General features: G+C 36.9%; 1 protein-coding gene across 1 annotated transcript in view; it reads left to right on the top strand.

The window, feature by feature from the left end:
* Positions 1-21,602, top strand: part of DLG5 (discs large MAGUK scaffold protein 5) — a 96,974-nt gene that overhangs the window by 57,986 nt on the left and 17,386 nt on the right. The window contains exons 7-19 of the mRNA XM_062496077.1: positions 237-549; positions 5,574-5,758; positions 6,385-6,510; positions 7,163-7,295; positions 10,079-10,206; positions 10,888-11,063; positions 11,583-11,686; positions 12,378-12,470; positions 13,346-14,365; positions 17,431-17,569; positions 19,396-19,540; positions 20,023-20,144; positions 21,186-21,275. Coding sequence (XP_062352061.1) covers positions 237-549; positions 5,574-5,758; positions 6,385-6,510; positions 7,163-7,295; positions 10,079-10,206; positions 10,888-11,063; positions 11,583-11,686; positions 12,378-12,470; positions 13,346-14,365; positions 17,431-17,569; positions 19,396-19,540; positions 20,023-20,144; positions 21,186-21,275 — 2,774 coding nt within the window. The remainder of the gene's footprint in view (positions 1-236; positions 550-5,573; positions 5,759-6,384; positions 6,511-7,162; positions 7,296-10,078; positions 10,207-10,887; positions 11,064-11,582; positions 11,687-12,377; positions 12,471-13,345; positions 14,366-17,430; positions 17,570-19,395; positions 19,541-20,022; positions 20,145-21,185; positions 21,276-21,602) is intronic.

The following is a 21,602-nucleotide window of genomic DNA, read 5'->3' as shown; positions in this document are numbered from 1 at the left end:
CTCCACGTTTGTAAATGATTCCATATAGTTGTTATGGTTAAAGAGGTTCTATAATATTCCTTAAGGTTCACTAACATCCCTGAAGCAGTGGTTATTTGCAGCACAGAGAGAGAATACATTTTCTAACAAGTAACCTCCATGGTTATGTTTTACCAATACATTTGGTTACCCAGCCAAATTCTTAATGCATGAAAATGAGTAACAAGTGTCTTACCAGTGTTTCTGCTTATTTTTAGGTTTGAATCAGTACAGCAGGAACTAAGTAGCGCCACAGCACAAAACAAAGAGTTGCAGAGAGAGATGGAGCGATTACAGTCAGAGGTGACAAGGTTCAAAACAATGCAGCTGAAAGCAACCAAGGATGCAGAAAAGTACAAGGAAGAAAGGGATTCGGTTTTCAATGAGTACCGCCTCATCATGAGTGAGAGAGATCAAGTAATCAAAGAGGTAGATAAGCTTCAAACAGAGCTGGAGCTTGCGGAGTCCAAGCTGAAGAACACCTCCTCTGAGAAGCGAGTGGCCAGTGAAGAGATGGAAGCTTTAAGACAGGTACTAAGCTATTGTTTTAGTGAAGAAGGGAAATGAGTATACGTTGTTGATGCTGGAATCAGGAATGTGTGACTGATGAATGAAAATAGGAATCCACTGCAAAAAGAAAATTGTGTTCTGATATTTTCTTATGCCAGTCCTTTTTACTGTCAATTTCCATGTTTGAACAGTGTACCTGCTGGTTGAAGTTAGCTTGAACACTGGACTTAATTCTGTCCTGCATATTATAAATCCTTTCCTTTCTGTCTTTTATAGTCTTTTTTAAGTCTTTTATATCTTCTTAAGTAATGCTCTCTATAATAATATAGCTCTAAATATTCACTATATTAAACCTTTAACCTCTACAGTGGTTACATAAAGTATATCTCTGTAGTGGTATACTATCTGTAATGGCTTAAGAACGTACATGATCAAGCCATCTCAAATACTTATACAGAGCCTGTGCTGACATGCATGTTCTTACTCATTTGCCCTTTTACTGCCTATAAGTTAGAGGATATTTTGAAGATTTTTTTTTTCTTTAGAATTCAGGCACACCTTAAAGTGTATGAAACCGGAATTTCCTATTTTTCAGCAATATGGTCTTGAAATGTTTATATCACAGCCATGTCAGAAGGAAGCCGTTGTGATTTACAGAACACAGTTTGCTGCTCAGTTTCATTTCCTCTGACGTGCATTCACTTGACTTTTGGTTTACAAATGCTTAATTCAGCATGAAATAGATACAAGCAAATGTATTCTATTGCCTATAAATCTCATTCTTTTCACAACATTACCTCTGAACAAAATATTCTCACAAAAAAAAAATAGGGTGGAGCTTTCTTTTACATAAATAACACCACTTTTTGAGGAACATGTGTACTGTGACATGTGGCATCAGAGCTTCTAAGTATGACAAAATTCTGGTTTTAAGAAATTGTATTGTCCAGCCCTGCATATTTGTCAGCTCGGTAATTCAGCTCTATAGTGAGTGAGGTTTTAATATGCCTCATACCTCTTCTACTTTGATCAAAGCATTTAAGCCAATAGAAATGCCTATTAATTTCAGTGGGATCAGGTTAGGAATACTCACAGAAATAGCCACAGTTAGTCATTCTGCTCCAGTTTGTTACATCTGTCATTGTGGCACTATGACTAATTTACCAAAGTGCCTTAAGGGGCAGAGAATTAAAATTTTAAATACATGGGTATTGACTTAAAGGGATGTTTGAACAGGAATCAGCCAAGAGCCTAGGACTGGGGCATGTGGTGCTGACAGGGCAGAGACACGTGCTTCACTTCACCCCCAGAACTGGTCCTTCAGTTAGCAGAAATAACTGCTGCTGTAATGTTCTAAAAGGTGTAAAATAGCCATACTTGGGTCATCTTTTTGTTCCCATTTTCCTTTCCTATAGCTATGACTCTTCTGCTTGTAAATAGGTATTTCTTGTGTCACATTGTACTGGCTTGCTGCAGCCTTGTTCAATGTGTAAGGGATTTTGTAGATCTGGTAAGGAAAGTGTTTGAAACACTAAAAAAGTGTATGATCAGTGTATCAGTTCACTTGAAATAGTATCCTGAAATAAGTCCTCTGTAAGTGGGTACATCCTCTCAGTGCGCAGTTTTCCTGGTGCTCTCTGGAAAGGCAGCTTAATGGTTTTCACTCTTCTTGTGGTGTGTGGCACCTTTAAGTGCCCTATTATGTAGTGGTCATTGATTGTTTTAAACAGCACTGAACTCATTTAGGTAATTTTAAATGTAGTTTCTTCCCTGAAGCCTGTGTTTGCTAGTGGGGCTTTGGTATCCCGGAGAAATTGTAAAGCACCTGAAATGCAGAAGAGGTTGGTTTTTTAAAGCATTGTATCTGTGAAACTACTGATGAGTTCAGACAGTTAATTTCCAAGGTAGACATATAAGCTTTTATTAGTCACACGTTCCCAAACTTATTTGTTCAATAGACATCTAAAATGTGTGACTTTTCTGGTATTTAAAAGTTAGAGAAGAAATCTCATTTTTGTTGTACTAATGGACAATTTTGGATTACGTTCTCATGAACTCACCCGCTCACAGGGATTGGATGTTAAGAGATTTCCCTCTCTCCTTTTTCCAATGGTGTTTTTTTGTTTGCCACAATCTTTTGCTCTGGCAAATACTTATGTTTCATCATGATATGTTTCATCTCAGTGATAGTTGGTTTTCCCCTCAGTTTAACAGATCTGTTATATTTTGTCCTTATGTTATATTCAGATGTGAGAACTTCCTTAAAACATAAAAGTAATTCACAAATTCAGAATCCTTCAACTCAAACTGCTCTAGTGTTTTCAAACAGAAGCTGTTCTACTCAGTGCCAAATGGCGCATTCCTCTGTGCTGTTTAGTTGTAATTTTGTGCAAATGCCATAGGAAAAGGAGGTGAAATTTTACCAGTGGCCACTGGAGGCAATGGCTGCTCCTATTCAGATAGTTTATACTGAGCATGCTGGATTAAACTGTGGTAGTGTGTATTTGTTCCAGTCACTTCAAAGGATTGAATGAAATTATTGCTTAGTGAAAGTCTTGCTGAGAACTTTCCCTCTGCCTTAGTGACTTTCATCTCAGCTGCTTGTGAGAAAAGACTTAATATTTTTGTGTTTTATACACATGTTTGAATGCGCATTTTATACAAACTGTAGTTAAACTTTGCAAAATGCTGTTTTCAGTACTAAAACTTGTCTACACCAACAGGCAGTTCAGGGATTTTTCTCTCTTCAGAGCTGCTGAGCAAGGAAGGACCTACTGGTGTTGAAAGCACTTGGCTGTTATGGTAATTGAGATTCACTTACAGAGTGAGTCATTAATTCAGTGCTCCTCTGCTACTCTACAGCAACAATGGCACTCTTAATGTCATTGTTAATAGTATGACTAACCTTAATTAGATGCAACTCAAAAACAATTCTGTTAGCACAGCAAAGTGCAATTGTCATCTGTGCTTTAAATATTCCATTTTATTCTTTGCCACCTGTAAAGGTAAATAGCATGAAAATCACTTTATGACATGGTGTCTCTCTATCTTTAAGCACTTCAGCCCTTTCTTTATTTTGCTTTTGAGATGTCAGCTGTCTCTGGTGAACTTTTAGCAATGAGAACATCAGTAGTTTCCAGCAAGGAGTGCCTATGTGTAAGAGGACTTCTTTGTAGCCATTGACTGAATGCTTCTAGAGACCTGAGCCATCTGAAAATGTAGTGGCATGAAATTGGATTGTTTCAAAGACCCATTCTTTTAATGCGAAGTTTAATTTAATATACACTGTCATTCTGCTTTATAGAATACTGTAGTTTTATCTTCAACACTCAGTAGCACATTGGTATCTTCACGGCATATAACTTTAATGTTCCTTTAATACTTATGGAGAAGCTGTAAGATGCATATGTAGCTGAGTTATCTACATTATTTCAGTCCTGTAAAATTGAAGCAGTTGTTTAAAAATATAAGCAGTGTATTCTTACCCTTTGCCACACTTAACAACATTTTTTTTCTGAAACACCAAGTCTTTCTGGTTAATAACCTTATCTCATTTAGGTTCCTCAAAGCTATCAGCGCTCCCAGAAACTTGCTTACTTTTGACAAAGCACTGTGCTCATGTGATGGTGTGATATTTTTTAATACCGCTTTTAATATTCTTTGCTAGTACTTACTTGTATGTAATGTGATCTGCCCCCATTTTTTCAGAACTTTAGTGGTAAACTCTCTAGGCTTTTAAGGTGTCATGACATGAATTGAATTGGAAAGATGAACTACTTCCTTCTGAACTTAACCTACTGCAAACAATGGATCTTGTTTTAGGAACTAAACTCTGCTCTAGTGGAAAGAGACCGAGCAATTTGTGAGAGGAATGAGTTACTGGAAAAATACTGTCATGAAGTGAAGGACAAAGCTGAGGCCCAGAAGGAACTTGATCAAGCTTGCAAGGATATAGAGACAGTGAAGGAAGAAAGAGATGTTGCCAGGAAAGAGAGAACAGAAGCTATCATCCAGAGAGACCATCTGCTAAGGGAATATTATCAAGCCCGTCAGGTATTGCAAGTCTTCACTGATGTCTTTTTCTTTCTTAGCTTAGTTAGGGCAGTAACTTGCAGGAGATTAAAGGTTTGGGCACATTGGGAGTCTCCCCTCTTTTCCTCAAGTCACTCTAAAAAACAAACCACATGCACGTATGTTCTTCAGGACATACTGACAGAAATTCTTGTTTGGAAGAAATGCAGTTTTGCTTCATGTTAAGATTCTGTTTGTATAACCAAATTGTAAGTCAATAAATCTAGATTCATTTGTTTCATTTATATTCTTGAAATTAACCACACGCAAGCAAGTTGTTTGCAAGCCCAGAGCTTCTGGTAGGCTGTACTGTTATAGCTGGCTTGTGTTACTGTGCTGCAAGCTTGGAGTTTTCTTTGTGTATTTGTCTTACTGTTGTCACCATCTCTCTTGTTCAAAACAGGGAATTTTGGAGGGACAAGTTAAGAATAAAATAATTCTTATCTAAAACAAGAAGCATTAAATAAAAACTTCTTTTCAATTTCATTGCTTTGGAATTAAGGGACCTGTATGAATCCCAAGTCTTGGGATTGTTTGCTCAGGGTAAATAATGGGTGTTCATGCGGGAAATGTGTTGTCTATATGTACTATATATGTACTATATGCAGTTGCATATGGTAGTGTATCTGATTTCTAAGTATACTTGCAGGTTTTTTTTCTGTCTGCTAAGCAGAACAACACTGAGGGACAGAATGTAATCTCTGAAATATGAAACATTCACTGATGTTATTTTGAAGTGAAGATTCTTCATCATGTAGTTGTATAAATTTGTGTGCTACTGGATGAAATGCATTACAGTAGGTTTTATCTTTCCTCCCACCCTCTCCCCAAAGTTGCTGCTAAAATAAATGAGTATTTTTCATGAAATCATTAGAATGGAATGCATCAGGCAACATACAGATAGTAGAAGCTGTTTGTGCATATGTACCTAAAAATTGTACCTAAAATACTTATCTGTGTTTCTTAATTCCTAGATACAAGATTCTGCTACCCTAGACATAGAAAGAGCAAACAAAGAAATTGAAATGCTTCGGAAGCAATATGAGGCTATGTCACAAGAACTAAAGGAAGCTGTCCAGGAAGCAGAAGTAGCCAAGTGTAGGAGGGATTGGGCCTTTCAAGAGCGGGATAAGATTGTTGCAGAAAGGGAAAGCATACGGTAAACACTTGCTAGATGGTACCTGAGTGATCTCTGTAACACCTGGTGTGCAGCTGATGCACTTCTACCGTGGCTGGGTTTTGCCAGCACTTCCTCTGCCTTAGCTGTCACATGGTGTTTTTTTTTTTTTATGTTGAGGGCTCCTTACAAGATCTTTGTCGTTTTCTGTGCTTTCATAACCAAAATGGCTCTAGCAAATACCCTTGAGTCTAACAGCACTGCTGTGTGGGAACAGCCAGTTGTGCAATCTTTTAGGCATGCTATACTAATAATCCTGCTGTAGCTCTAGTCCTGCACATAATTCTTTGCTTGTGGGGGCATGCACAAAAAAATATCCAACATATTTGTTACTAAATATATCTAAGGAACTAAGGAAAATACTTAAATAAGGGTTTTTCTCGCTAGTTTAAAGAAGATAAGTAGAAATAAGGTTCTGAAAAGGATGAAGGGATGAAGAATTAAGACCTAGCATATGTAATTTTTTTCTTCCTTATCCTTTTCTATTTTGCAGATAGAAAACTTTTGAAACTGTTCTTTGAAATTTTACATTAACTATACAATGTGGTAAAACCAGTTTACTTTCATAGGGTTTTAAGTAACTAGATTGCAATCTTTTTCTTTTGAAGAACTTTGTGTGACAACTTAAGGAGGGAGAGAGACCGAGCTGTGAGTGACTTGGCTGAAGCTCTTCGCAATCTGGATGACATGAGAAAGCAGAAAAATGATGCTGTTCGTGAGCTGAAGGAACTGAAGTATGTTAGAGAATTGACCAAGCTGCATGGAAGTTTATGATGAAAACTTTGTTTTGTTAGCTGTGCTCGTAAGTGAGCAGCTGTTGTTGCAGCTGTGGGCAGCAGGCATCCATGTTACTGTGTGTGGAAGCATTGCCTATATTTTCAGTTATTATGCTGGACAGCATTAGTTTTATCTTACTAATGAGACTCATAGTGTAAGCTTTGTGCTGTGGAGATACGCTTAAGTAATGTTGGGATCCTTTTGCTGAAGTCCTATTAACTGCAGCATAGCTCATCTCAACTGTTTGCTCACTGGTTTATGGGAGAGGTTTTGCCACTGGTATTTATCATGTCCTACGTACTGATAGAGCTCATCTGAGCATAAATTAAATGCATGTTGGAAGATGTGAGAAACCTAGTTGTGCACTAGTACATGTAAAAATATTGCAAAATATGTAAGACTATGTTAAGACAATATATAGAAATAGAAAGTCAATTTGGTAGCAGGCTAAGAATATTGGAAAGACAGAAGCTGAAGGAAATTTTTGACACAGCTTGGAGTTTTGGTTTAGAAAACCAAATATAATGTCTATCACAATCACAACATTATTTTTCAGTTGATTTAAAATGATGTTGTCTGTGTTTGCAAGTAATAATTTTCTTTGCCTAGGGAAAAGATGGAAAATCAATTGGAAAAGGAGGCCAGATTTCGTCAATTGATGGCCCATAGTTCCCATGACTCAGCCATAGATACAGATTCTCTGGAATGGGAAACAGAAGTGGTAGAATTTGAAAAAGACAGAGTAAGTAAAATCATACACTGCATTGTCTTGTGTATTGGATAGCTCTGAAGCCAATTATAGTCTTTTAAACACTAGGTAAGGTTTAAAATAAGATTTTGGTTATTTTAGTTCTGTATGGTTTGGCAAGGAGCTCTGTAGGTGCACAGGGAGGCAAGTGCAGTTACAGCTACATGAAAGCACTTGATAAAACCAAGTTGTTATATACAAGCTTTATAATTTTCTTCACATGCATTATAAATAAAAATAGCTCCCACATCTAATGTTGCAGAGTACCCTGGTCCATGTTGTATAGTGGTCTTTAAGTTTGTGATTCACTGCAGACATGGCAGTGCTAAGGCAGCCAAAACCTAAGATGTGAAGGAAGCAGTGGTGTTAGAGGCCAATCTGTTACTGGCAATAACACTTAAAATCTATGCATAAAATAGTTAATGTTTTACACTAAATTATTTCTCCTACTTTTGCTCAGGTCTGCTGGTTAGAAATTTTAAAGTATTGAAAGTACTTATTCATGGTAAACACATATTTTAGGGTAATATTATTGTTCAGTTTGAAAATCTGGGGTGAAAGAAGATGCTAATCTCTTGCTTGTCCATAGAGGAAATTAAATCACTTTTAAGTAAAGTTCTTAAGTTGAGCAATCCAGATAACCTCTACTTTCTTCCATTATCCTATTAGTATTTCCCTCCATATAATTTCACTTTTTTCATTGTAGTCTAAAACTTTTAATTTGCTGCAATATATGTAATTCTGGTATACTCTTCTGTGTGAAATGTTTGGTTGGTACATCCCATTGTTAATGGTAACTTTTTTGAACGCATAAAATACATAGGTAATCTTCCAGATTGTGATTAATTTCCAACAGCTTCTGTATATACTAGAATTTCTTTGTCATTTCTGAATGACAAACTTAAGTGATTAAATGCTGTCAAATTAAATCCCTTTTATTTTACTGCAGTATTCAGGGTTCATCTATTTTTATGCTCTTCCAATCTGTCTGCGTTCTGACAGGGCATCCCTACAAAATCGCTAATATGTTCCTTTTTGACATGAAAATATTTAGATTATTATATTTACAAATACATATTGAAAAGATAAGATGAACTGAGTACCAGCGTGGATCCATCAGAATCACCATCTGTAAATTCTTTCTGGGATAATAATTTCCCTTTCACCAAGATTTTTCAGCACTTCTGATCAGCTCCATCCATTTTGTTCCTTGCCATCTCCTCTGTTTTAACTGATAACTAATAATTTTGCTTTGCCGTTGTCTGTTAAATTAATTACCAAGCCTAGCACATGATGTGCCTGTGATAAACATTGCAGTCTGATTAATTTTCCATTCATGTGCAGTTTTTTAGTTATTCTTTACTTCAAAGATTGCTCTACATGTTTGCATCACTGAGATCAAATATGTCACTTTATCATTTGAATGTGTTTCTCTTTTCTAAACATAGGGATTACACTTGCTACTATCAAATTGTAGTAATAATACTGTGCCAACCGTGATCAAATATAGGGAAAAACATCTTTGCTGAGCTACCAGCATTTGAATTCCAAGATCAAGATTATAGAGTTGAATACATTTCAGTCCTTTTATTTTTGCTTAAACCTTACCTGTCTGATTAAACTTGTGTTTTACATAATCACTCAGTTCAAAACTGAGAGAAATAATATCACTTTTCAACACTGATGCTGTGTAATAATACTGTTATCTCTACTTGATCCTTATTTCATGGTAGCATCATGTTCTTCCCTAGGAAATTATTGTCTTACATAGGATATTTGGAAGAATCTTAAGATTTTTAATATATTTTGTCAGCTTTAACTCAATTTGTTTTCTGGTAGATCACGATCACTTTGCATGCTTTATTTTCAGCTTTTATCAGGCATCTTTTGTACTCCCTAAAGACATTACACTCTTATGATTTTGAGGGGATAAGTTGAACCATACTTACACATCTGCTTTTTTGACTCTACTTATTTTTTTCATGTTAGATTTTAAATTTCAAGTATTATCACCCTTCAGTATGATGAGATGGTTTATCCAGTAGACAGCTTCAAGCAGAGTTCTCTAACTGTTAGAAGTGTGTTATTTAACAGTGAAAATAGCAATAAGAAATCTGTTTGTGGTCAGATGATACCAATTTAACCATCTTTTGGATCAGTTTTTTCCTTACAGTGACCTTATCATTTACCAAAACAAGCACTACATTAAAATTTCCCTGTTTTCTTCAATGAATGATCTCTTTATTGAAGATTTTTGTCACCTTTCATATCAAGAATGATTTGGTTTGGGTCAGGCTTGGTAGAATACCACCTCTAAATCTGTATTGAGAAATTATCCCCCATAATGTTAGAGCCATCTTTCCTGTTTACTTCTGGTCTCCAGTCATAGCACAGCAAAGGTCTGCCTGACTTCACCACTAGGACATAATGCTGTTTCCTTACTTTGGCAATTATTTTTTTACCCCATTCTTGGGAAACATGTCCTTGTTTTGTAATTACACAACCAACATTGTACCTTAAAACAGTTTATATGGGTCTGAATGGGCTCTTTCACATGCTCAACTGCTTTTTTTGTTGCTCTTTGGTGAAGTTCCCCATTTGTATTATTTAAGCCTTAATGTGAGAGAGAAGGATCATTCTAATGGAAATGGGAGTTTATATACTTACGTACAAAAAAAGCCCCAAAAACTTATCTGATGCAGGAACCCTGTAAATATAAGTACATGGCACAAACATGCAGTAATGCAGTGGAATCACTTGTCATTAATGTTTACTAGGATGATATGGACTTGAAAGCACTTGGTTTTGATGTGGCAGAAGGTGTGAATGAGCCGTACCTCCCTGGAGACTGCGGAATCTTCGTTACCAAAGTAGACAAAGGAAGTATTGCTGATGGTCGGTTAAGGTAGGGTCTGACTTGGGAGGACACCTGTTGGTTTTTTGATCACAGTCAACTAAATATGAGCATATTGGATATTGTCTTCATGATTTTCATATTTTGAAGTTCTTTTTTCTTTATCATTTGCCATGTGTATATTATTAATGTTGGTAGGGAAATCACACTGAGATGACTGATGCCTAAAAGCATTACAGAACTTAAACACTGTATGACTCAGCACTTAAAAGAATTTGAAATGTTCTTTTTTTGCACTCTACCCTTTTTACTCCATTATTATTATCTCCTCAAACCTAGATCTATTTATTTAAATTTTTGGAAAGGCATGAGTGTAAGTTGTTGAGTGAGGGCAAGAGAACAGGAGAGTAGAGCAAAGGGTCATTTGGCACCATCTGCTATTCCTGGTGTTGATAGAAGCTTTTTAGCAACTCTTCTCTAAAAGCATTGCTTTTAAACAAGTAGTCATTAGTGATTTGAGAATATACTTCTCCTAGTGAAGAGCAGACTAGCAGTCCTGGTTTTCATTTAGCTGCTATTTAATGCTTTTTTAGGAATGGATAACTCCAGATAATGAAGGATGAGTTTATTGAGATCAGCTCTGTTGCATGCCTTTTCCTGGAACATTGTTCATGTGCTGTGTCCAGCAAAGTGTGCTTATAACTGACCTGCCTAATTCTGTATATCTACCAGAGTGAATGATTGGCTGCTGAAGATAAATGATGTGGATCTTACCAATAAGGATAAAAAGCAAGTTATAAAAGCTGTTCTAAATGGAGGAGGTGTTATTAATATGGTGGTTCGAAGAAGGAAGTCTTTAGGTGGGCGAGTGATAACACCTCTTCACATCAATGTTTCTGGACATAAAGGTAATAACTATAAAGGATGGATGTAAATGGTACATGTTTGTTCAGCCAAATAAGGCTTGACATAAAGATACATGTTCTCTGAGCCTTTGCTTGAATCACATTTACATGTTATTGGCCTCCTAGAGAGGAGTTTTTGTTCATTTTTTTTTAAGTAAACCAAGAATGCTGTTATTGATAATAGCTTCCTCTCATAAGTAAGGTTTTGGTTTTGTCCTTGAGTGGGTTTTAGTTGATTCTTTTTTAAAATACTTATCTCTAGTTAGCTGCCTGTTTGGAATGTTCATGGGAGTGTAAACACATCTGTTAAACACAGTTACCCCATTTTTGTGTGATTATATTAATTTTTGGGATATTCAAAATCTTTGTTTTCCCTGTCTTGTTATTTCTTTGAAAGGGTGTTCAGAAATTGAAATTCAGGTGGATTGGTAGTCATATTTCTTTCTAATGCAGGCAGGTCAAACATGCCATTTGAGCAATATATTCGAATTGCAGAATCAAAATATTTTTTATGTATTTCAGATAGTGGTGTCAGTCTAGAAAGTGGCATATTTGTTGCTGCTGTTGTGCCCGGAAGCCCAGCTGCCAAAGAGGGTTCCCTTACTGTGGGAGATAGAATAATTGCTGTAAGTCTTAAAAACGCATTTGCCTTTTAAAATTTTTATTTATTTTGAAGTGTTTTCATCGATGCTACTCACACCAAACAGTCTAATTTTTTACTTTTGCAATATTAAGTCCTTTTTGTAAACTCACTGAATATTTATTCTATATTAATGTTTTTGTATGCTGAATGATGAATATAATGTGCAGCTTATTTCCCGAGTTCATTTTTGTCAGAAGCATTAGCTTATTCTTCACACTTGGCTTTTATATATGTAATGATGTGATAATCTGTGATTCTTATATTGACTAGTTCCAAAAAGGCATCCCTTCATTGGATGAGAGATTCTTTGTCTTGTAAATGTTGGTATCACAGCTGTCATCTGTCCTGGAAGGGAGTCTGTCCCGGGCTGCATTTGCAGCCTTACAGGGTGGGTGTGGTTCGTGCACTGTCAAAGGGGAGATGGTTGCTGTTGGTACAGCTGCCCAGAGGGTGTAGTGAACTGGTGGTGGTACCCTGTGTCCCTGCAGGAATAGCAGGTTGGACTCAGGAGATGTCCGTTCTCCACTCTTGAAAATGCACGAACATCAACCAGACTTCAGTCACATATATATGTATAGACTAGTGTTTTCCCTCTCTCAGGGATACTCTACGTTAACTCCTCCCTACCCATTACCTTTGATTTACAGATCTCTTGTGGTTTCTTTTGTCTGCAGATCAATGGCATTGCACTAGATAACAAGTCCCTTACTGAATGTGAAGCTCTGCTACGAAACTGTAGGGATTCCCTTACTCTGTCACTCATGAAGGTGAGTAGCAGAAGCTAAATTTGCAGAGTTCTCTTGAGCTTCTGCAGAATTATTCTAGTTGTTCAAGGAAGAGTAAATGGAAAAAAAAAAAAGTATATCAAAAGGGGCAAAAGACAACTGTCTTGTCTGGATGCATTTCTCTAGTGGTACACTTCCTCAACAACAGTTATTTCCAAAGTAAGGCTCTTGTGCCATCTAGTTGGAAATGAGACTAATTTACTGTCTTCTTTCCTATTTGTTTGCTGGTCACATGAAATGAGTGCTACCACAATTGCTTGCTGCTTCTTGGATTTTGCTTCAGAGCTGCAGTACTTTTGTACATGAAACATAAACTGCCTGTTGACTAAAGAAAGGTGCTTTTACTCAGGAGGGACTTGTGGAGAAAACTGAACTCTTGCTGTCATGAAAATTAAGTACAAGGCTTTGATTTTCAGGCTTATTTCTATAAAATATTATTCTGTTTTGTTTTTTGAGTTTAGAATCCCATTTTTCTGGGCCTGTCACATGGATTTTGAGTCGTAATTTCAGATCTAGAGAGCTTTAGGTTTTAAGAAAGTAAGATGATGAAATGTGTGAGGGGAAATGAGCAATGAAAGTTGTCTTACTGGCATCACTTAGCAGAGGCAGAAGTAGAATGCAGATCCCTTCACGTGCAGTTGAGTACTTTTGGTACCATGTGTAGTTGCCCTTTGGGAATTGTTCTGAAAATATTATAAAATTTTTTCAAGCTTCATTTCATCTGATGTTCTGTGCTTTGAATTTTAAGACATTAAGTGTATATTCAGTTATAGTAAACCAAGGAGGCAGGGATATGATTCATACTAAAGAGAAACCAGCCATGATAATAAGGTGATCACATGTGGTTTTTGTTTTAGGTTTTTCCTCAGAGTTCATCTTGGAGTGGTCAAAATATATTTGAAAATTTGAAGGATTCTGAAAAAATATCAAATTGTAGAGTTCATGCATCAGAGATACAAGCACAAAATAAAAGAAATCTGAAGCTCAACAGCTCAACCCAGACTGACATTTTCAATCCAGACATCATGGATGGCAAGAAGGACCAGGGTGATCAGGGCAGCGCTTCATTTTGCGATCACAAACCTTTCCCAAGTAACACATTACGAGTAGACTCTCGTAGGAACACGGTGCACAGTTGCCATAGTAATTCAGAACACAGTCTCAGCTCCTTCAGCCCAGAGACATATGGGGACCAAGGCTATGGAGCTGTTGACTTGGACAACAGGAGGCTGCCTTATGAAGCTGCAGGAGCTGACTGTATGATGGTTGAGACAGCGTTTGACAAAGGTCATGGAACTAAGCATAGTGGTGGTACCTGGCCAAAAGTCATGGTTAATATCTCAGCAACTGAAACAGAAAAGTTCTCTGTGTATAAAAAGCCAAAACAAAGGAAATCTATCTTTGACCCTGATACTTTCAAAAGGCCACCAACTCCTCCCAAACTGGAGTACCTTTCCCCTAATCAGGTGACAGGGCATTCACCTCAGCCATCAAAAGCTGAAGTGGCTTCAACTCCTCCAACTCCTCCTAAGAGAAGTGACTCTATCAAATTTAAACATAAACAGCAGGCAAGCTCTGCATCAGAGTCTACGGTAACAACAGGATCACCACCCACCAGCCCAGCCACTGCTCAAGCTCCAGTTTCCTTGGCACTTAAACAGGACTCTGCTACTCTCAAGGGGCGCAGCAGGAATGCTGGGCATTATTATCGGGAGGAGGGAATCGACTGCACTCACCTGTCTTCAAGGAAGTCCTGTGAAGATGACATTGGCTTTCAAAGAGTTGAAGAGCCAGAGATTAAAAGACCGCGGCCAAAATCAGCTCCTGCTCTGAGGCATAAAATGACCCCTGTGCCCATTCCTAATCCTGCGCTTCAGGTAGAAGCTTGTTATATTGAAGCACAAAACTAGAAACCTTGAAGTGTATTAGTAGTGTGGTTTTGAGTGCCCAGTTATGTACCAGAGCAGGAGAAGTGTAGCCCATCCTCAGAATTCAGGTCCTCTGAACTCAGGCTCAGTTGGCACTTGGCAGTATCACAAAATACAAACCAGTATGTGGAGTTCCAGTATGTAACAGGCAGTGGTTGCCACCAAACGCCAAAAGTGTTCTGCTTAGCTGCCATACCTGAGGTTTTAATGCTGCTTGTTGCAATATTTGGGCTCTGTGTTTTTGACAGCCTGAAAAGAACATAAATAAAAACACAAAGCATCAGCTTTAGAAGAACTGAAAATAGGGTCTCTGAAGTTTTATGAAAGTCAGATTGGTTGTCCAGATCACTGTACAATTTAGTGGAAGAAGGTGTATCACCCATAGTGTTTGTTTTTTTTCTAAGTCTTTCTATATGTGAAAATAATTTTGTCCATCTTATCTGAAATTCAAAGGGTGTTCAGCCCATTACACTATGAAGGTGAACTGTTTATTAGAATATGATGCAAGTTCAAAATCAGCATATTATTTGTTAGAATAAACAACCCTGCTGAGAAGATGGTGGGTCGTGTCCTGACAGAGTGGATGAAAGAAATATTTTTTGTGCTCTGGGAAGCACAAAAATATATAAGTATATAAATATATATTCAATTATATTATTTCAGGTCTACTGCCTCAGATGTACTCATCTGGCAGATGGAGATTTTTTAAATTATTATTTTCTAACTGAAAACCTAAGTTTATTGAGGTGTTATTTTTTAAAATGTAATTCCATCATTACGACTTAGAATTTCACATTCTTTTCCCTTACTTGTTTATAGCTGAATAATCCCACCTTGTTCAGAGAGTTTTAGGAGCAATACAGAGCTGAGTTGGAAGTAGTGCAGGGTTAGAGCCATATCCTGCAGAAATACTGGTGTAAGAGGACAACTGGCACGTTTTTATGCCTTTTTTTGGGAGGGGGGGTTCTGCTTCCATTTTGTTTTGTCTATTTCCATTCCTTATGCATTCCTAGACATTTTTAGGGAAAAATAGTTATGGAGAGAGCTTTAGGCCTCTATGTAATTTGTGCTCAGAAAAAAAGGAAAACTTATCTTTTATTACCAGCAGTGCTTCCAGCACAATAAAATAGAACAAAACAAAACAAAAAAAACCAACAAACAAACAAACAAAAAAAGCAGAGTCCATACTAGCTACTATGACCATAAACAATGTCCAGCACAACAAATGACAGAAAAGCATAAGAGTTTAATTTTGTAGCTGTTATCAGCAGATTTGGTCTGAAGAGCAGTATGGCTAACACAAAGGTCACAAGAACTGCACTGCAAGAAGTGGAAGAAGGCATGTTCCCATGTCCTGTTTTAGCATGTATGTAACAGCAGAACACGATCAAGATATTGAACACATTTGAATAGGAGGAGTTTGCTTCATATGGAATATCAAGGTGCTCCATTAGCAGTGCTAGTCCCGTTCTTCACTGTAATGCATTGCCATGAGCGTGTGCACCGCCCTGGTTATAATTGTAGCAATGTTTGTATGGTGAGGAATGAGTGAGTCAAGAGTTGCCAGCTGTGACAAGGACACGTGTAGGTGGGGACTTAGGCCCAGGAGATTTGTTAGCTGGAACAGAGTGGGTGGTTTTGGCACTCACTGTTAAAGAGACCAAAGGATATCTGGGGACATATTGTGGTTGTGTCGATGTGCTGCCCAAGCTGTGTTACAGGTGGCAAGTAGGTGTTGGTTTGAGGTAAAGAAGAAAATTATAGGATAGAATTACAATGATGGTTTTTTGGGGTTTTTTTTGGTTTTTTTTTAAGGTTACTTTATGTCTCAATTAATTTTTGTTTCTAAAATTAAATTAAAACTAGGTTCTCTGATTCTTTTTTTATTTTTCTTCTCTTTCCCCTGTCCACCCAGAAAATAGGCAGAGCTTTGTAACTCTAAAGTTGTTGGCAGGAGAGAACAAGTGATACTGTGCCTCAAAATGTGAGCATAATCACTATGTTAATTTTTTTTCTGGTGAAATTGCCCTTGTTAGTTGGAACTACATCAGGCTGTTGTGACAGTAGTGCTCAGTCTATGTGCATTCACTTCTGAAAGAATATTTGTAATAGCAAAATGCAGTGTAGTTTAATTTGTAGCCATATTGGGTATTGTCATGTAACTTAGATGTGTATATACACAGTTTTGTGTACTTCGATAAGTTGATAAATTTAGGTGTGCTTAATTCCTGAATAGCAGGTGGAACAATTACTAGTGCAGACGTGAAAATGATCAAGTACTGGTTCTAAGAAGGTACCTCTGCCTTTTAGAGTCTTTGTGCTCTCAGTAACTCTTCATTTAATTAAAATACTGCTATCATAAAAACTGTAAGTACATTTTCAATAATTGTTTTTCATTTTTTTACGTGCATCTGTTGCACTTTTTGTGTAGTAGGTTTCAAATGTGTGAACACCATGTGCTGAGCCCTGCACTTGTAGCTCTCCTGCATCACTGTCAATGTTTGAGCTATTCTCCTATGTGCTTAACTCACTAGTGTACACTTGTTACATACAGAACAAAAGTTGTGAGGTTCTAAAACCTGAATTGCATGTTGAAGAGAGGTTACTCCACATGTATCTGGAAATGCAGGCCTAGAAGAAAATGCTTTCTGGCTTTTTAGCCAGATTTTCTGTAGCAAACATTTGCAACAATAGTGACTGAAATATTCTATGAAAGTGTTATTTTAAAGGAGAAATGTAACTATATGCTTAGTGTTTCCTTGATGCAAAAGGTATCAGTTAAATTTCAAATATTGGCCTAAGAAGATTACAAAGTAATAAAATATAGTAACAAAGTAGGATGGAGGAAAATTAATAGAAGGACATAATCAAAAGACAAATGTCTAAGAAGCCCTGTGGTGGCGCTTTCTGGAACAGACACTTGAAAGTTTGATGTTGCTTTTTGTTCCACAGTTTGGCTGTTTTATTCTTTTCAATATTCTACTTCCTGTATTCAAATTTCTGTGTTCTTGTAGGTGCAGAAATATGCTCCAGCTAGTGAGGAGCATCTGTCTCCAGAGCTTCAGGAATGGGCGCCATATTCCCCAAAACGTTCTGCTAGGCACAGCGATGGCTTTGTGGCTGCTGCCTTGTACCCTGGCAGCATGTCAGCAGGTGAGTGACAGAACTCCAGACTGCTTTCTAGGAATGCCCCAAGGCACTTATCCACATTGGGGATTAATCGTGTTAAGTACAGAAGAAACACGACTCACAGAACCTATTTCCATGGTCCCTTGTAGTCTGAACATGGTGTGCTGGGCTTTTGAACTGTAAAAACGTGCAGCTGGTTTAAGAATCACTGAGGAAACTCAGCAACTTATGGCTGAAGGATTTATGTTTCATGAGTTTCTGTGCAGAGAAGTTCTGAATATATTAGTCCAGAAGAGGGTGTAGCCTGTCCTTTAGGAGGAAAAGTAAGAAAAAAAGTAATTTTCAGTATTTTTGAAAGTAAATGGAGGTATCCCAGGCTTTAACTGCTTCATTTCTGAAGTTCTTCCAGGGGAAAAAATCCGATATTCAGGATGTGAAATAGATCAAGTTGTACCTGTCGAAAACATTTGGGGTATCTGACGTTGAGTGCCCAAAGTGGCTGTGATCTTAATCTAAGTGAAAGGATAAATGTGAGTGTGTTTGAGGTATTAAGATACTGAAGAGGGGACTCACAAGAAGCTTAATATATATCAGTATAATCAGGTGGAACAGAAAACAGCGTTTTGTATCATATGATTGAACAGTTTTTGTTATTGAAGTTCATGTTAGCAGGTTTTGAATTGGCTGAACTGACTAATTGGAGTGCTTAAGGAGGTAATTAGGATATTTGTATGCTAGTTAATTTGAAATAGTCAAGAAGCATTTGGAAAATGTGTTGTTAGATACATTGCTCAGTCTTTAGTGTGTAGTTTTAGATTTCAATTTTCAGCAGCTGTGTATTAATCTTAAATTTTGAATCAGATGATATTGATTTTTATGAGTTTATTCTCTCTTCTTGTAAAGCTCCAAACTCCTGTAAGTTCTAGAAGTTATGGAAGATTGTATTCTTAACGGAGAACATGAATGTAATAGTCTGTGTATCTGGAACAATGGACAGCTTCAGGCAATGGTGCCCCAATCAGTTGACAAGACATGCTCAAGAGTAGCTCACACCAAGAAGCTTTTGCTCTTCATTGATTTTTTACCCTTCTCTCACTTTCTCTCTTAATGGCAGTCAAAAAAGTATTAAAAGTATTATTTTTAACCTTGTAGTTAACTTTTATCTTAGCATCCTCCTTTTGCACAATAACTGAGGCTAGTCAAACCTGCTTTAGACAATATTGGACAATATGAGTCTGTGTCTTGAAATGAGAACAAGTTTTTGCTACTGTGTTCTATGCGACCAATTTATTTAAGAGGAAATGAAGGTAGGCTTTGGTTTAGTACTGAAGGATGAATGTACTTACAAAAGTAGCTTGAGTAATAAGTTTCAGAAATAAATACTAAAATTTAAAGTCACACTAGAGGTGGGACTCTGTGAGGCAACAAAAGAGAGGAAACGTAATAATTATAGCTGCAGTCAGTTCAAGTGCCAAAGAAAAGCTTGCATGCTGGTTGGATGACTAAATACAGAATTTTCATTCCTGGTTTTAAAATTTCTGTACTTGAAAAACAGAAAATCTTTTATTTACTAGCACATATTAAAATCATATGCAGTGATGCCTTCATTTTTGGTAATGTAATCCACTTTGTTACTGACTCATTACAGAATTCTAAACAAGGCTTTAAACATGCATGTATTATCAAAAAGTGTCATATGGTGCTTAATAATGTATTTGTATGCTAATATGTTTATTTATAATACATGTAAAAGTTAAAATACATAATTATAAAATATTAAGGTATATTTGGAATCTGGACTTTCTATGCTAATAATGTTGATAAGAATATGCTTTTATCATCTGAAGCAGGGACAGTACCAAGAAGCTTAGCACCGTGTCCTGCAGTGACTGCTGTCATGAGAAATCCAATCTATACTGCCTGGAGCCATCGAGTTCACACCAGCAACTGCCCATCAGTTGCCAGCCAAATATGTCATCAGCATCTGCATCCCAGGTGTTTTAAAATTTATATCTCTCTAAAATTTTGTTTTCATTATGATAAAATTACTTCTAGTAGTTTGGTAGAGTACAGAGTGAAACATGCTGCTGTTGAGTGTTATTTTGATGCAGGGATCTCAAAACCATTACTGCATATAAATGATGTGCCAGTTGTTTTCATGTCTTTCATTAGGTTTTCCTCTGCCCCACTGACTGATACTGACAAAGAAATTAATTTTTTTAATCAACTCATTTCTGATATTTTTATTGTCATTGCCAAAACCAAGCTTTCTCATATTTTGTAGTACTTCAAGGCTATTTTTCTTCTGGCTTCCCATAATTCATAAATGATGGGACAATGTGGAAGTGGAAACAAGAGAAGCATTTGTTTCATTCAGCACATGGGCTAACCAAAATTTTTTGTTGGCTGGTTTCTGTTTGCTGATGTTCTTTGCCCAGTTCTAACTGTTGCCCTATTCTGCTTTTCTTTTGATGTAGTTCCCAGCATCAAGGTCGCCTGAGTTTGGACCTAAGTCATAAACACTCCAATGACTACCCTGAAAATTCACGTACAAGAGCATCTCATGGCTCAAATTCGTTGCCATCTAGTGCCAGACTTGGTAACCAGCTTTTCTGATTTATTTCCTGTGGGACTCTTGTATGTTGGAGAAAACTATAAATGGCAAACTCCTTAAGTAGCCACGTTAGGGGATTGTCATGGTTGGCAAAGCCTAAAGGCTTCCAGTGTTCCTTTGATTCATTTCTTGTGGTTTATGACTAAAGGTGTTGCCTTGAAGTTGCTGTGTTTAATTTGTTCTTCACAGTCTCTTTGAAATGCTCTCTGTGTGAGGGGTTCTTCTTTCCATGCCTGTTACTCTTTAAGAATATCCTTAGAGAGATGGGTTGCAGGGCCAAAGGTTGAAGTTCAATGAGCTGGTGAGAAGAAAGAAAAGGAGCATCCCTGAACAAAAAGTCAAGGATGACTAATGGCCAAATGTAAATTGTATTCTTGGAAAATCAGTTATACTTAAGTGTAGTTGATTGACATGTAAATATTTTTTATGCCTAGCCTAATGATACCAAAGCAAATGCATGTTTGTAGCAGTGACGTTTTAACATTAAAAATATATTTAAATTTTAAATTATCAGATAAGTAGGGGGTTTACATGTGTTTGCATTCCTGTGTTTCATCTAAGATTGAGTAGAACATGGTAACTTTATAAGTACAGCAAAAAGGAGCATAAGAATTTGCAACCAGTATCAGTGATGTATTCATCCAAGCAGAATGTAATCAGAATACTTTAAAGGCCCTTTGCAAATTTCCATGGAGTCTTACTGAACAGAAATGTTAGATTCTTGCTTAGACTTGGAGTAAAGTTTAATTTAGTAGGAAAATACTAAAAATACTTTTTCATGCAAAAACGGAACAGTGCTTATGTACTGCGTAGCTACATTGTGCTCTGTTTATGCTGCCACTCTAATCAAGATAATTTACTATAATTATGGCATTCACTATTATGAGGGTAATCATCAAAGCTTTTGCCTTGATCATTTAGAGGCCACTTTAATGCTCACTGAAGAAGTTCAATCTAAATGTACTTTTTTGTTAATTGTAGTTGCTTTTACTTCTGTCTTTTTAATTTTTCTTGTTTTAAAAATAGGTTCTTCGAGTAACTTGCAATACAGAGCAGAACGAATTAAGATCCCTTTAACACCAAGATATCCAAGGTCCATGATGGGCTCTGACAGAGGTGAACTATTTAATAAGAAATTTTAGTCATACTCTTTTCAGGGTAGCTAAAACCAAGCCCTTTCAGTTGTTACATCATGTTGTGCCACAGTTTTAAGTAAGACATATATTTTGCCAGAGAAATGTTAAAAAAAGAAAGGAAATGTTCTAGTGAAAGTTATTTTTTCTGATAGCTGACTTGAGTACTGGATCACTGAGTAAAAGTGCAGACAAAAGTAAGAATAAGCATTGCTGTATGTTTTATAGTCGTTGTTTGTTCTAGAATGATGCCTTGAAAATTTTAACAGTGAGCTGACTTGCATTTTTTTTTCATTCTTTAAGTATATTA

The sequence above is a fragment of the Cinclus cinclus genome, chromosome 7, assembly GCF_963662255.1.
Source record: "Cinclus cinclus chromosome 7, bCinCin1.1, whole genome shotgun sequence".
Classification (NCBI taxonomy): Eukaryota; Metazoa; Chordata; class Aves; order Passeriformes; family Cinclidae; genus Cinclus; species Cinclus cinclus.
The sequence above is the reverse complement of the archived record's forward strand: the minus strand, read 5'-3'. Positions and strand labels throughout refer to the sequence as shown.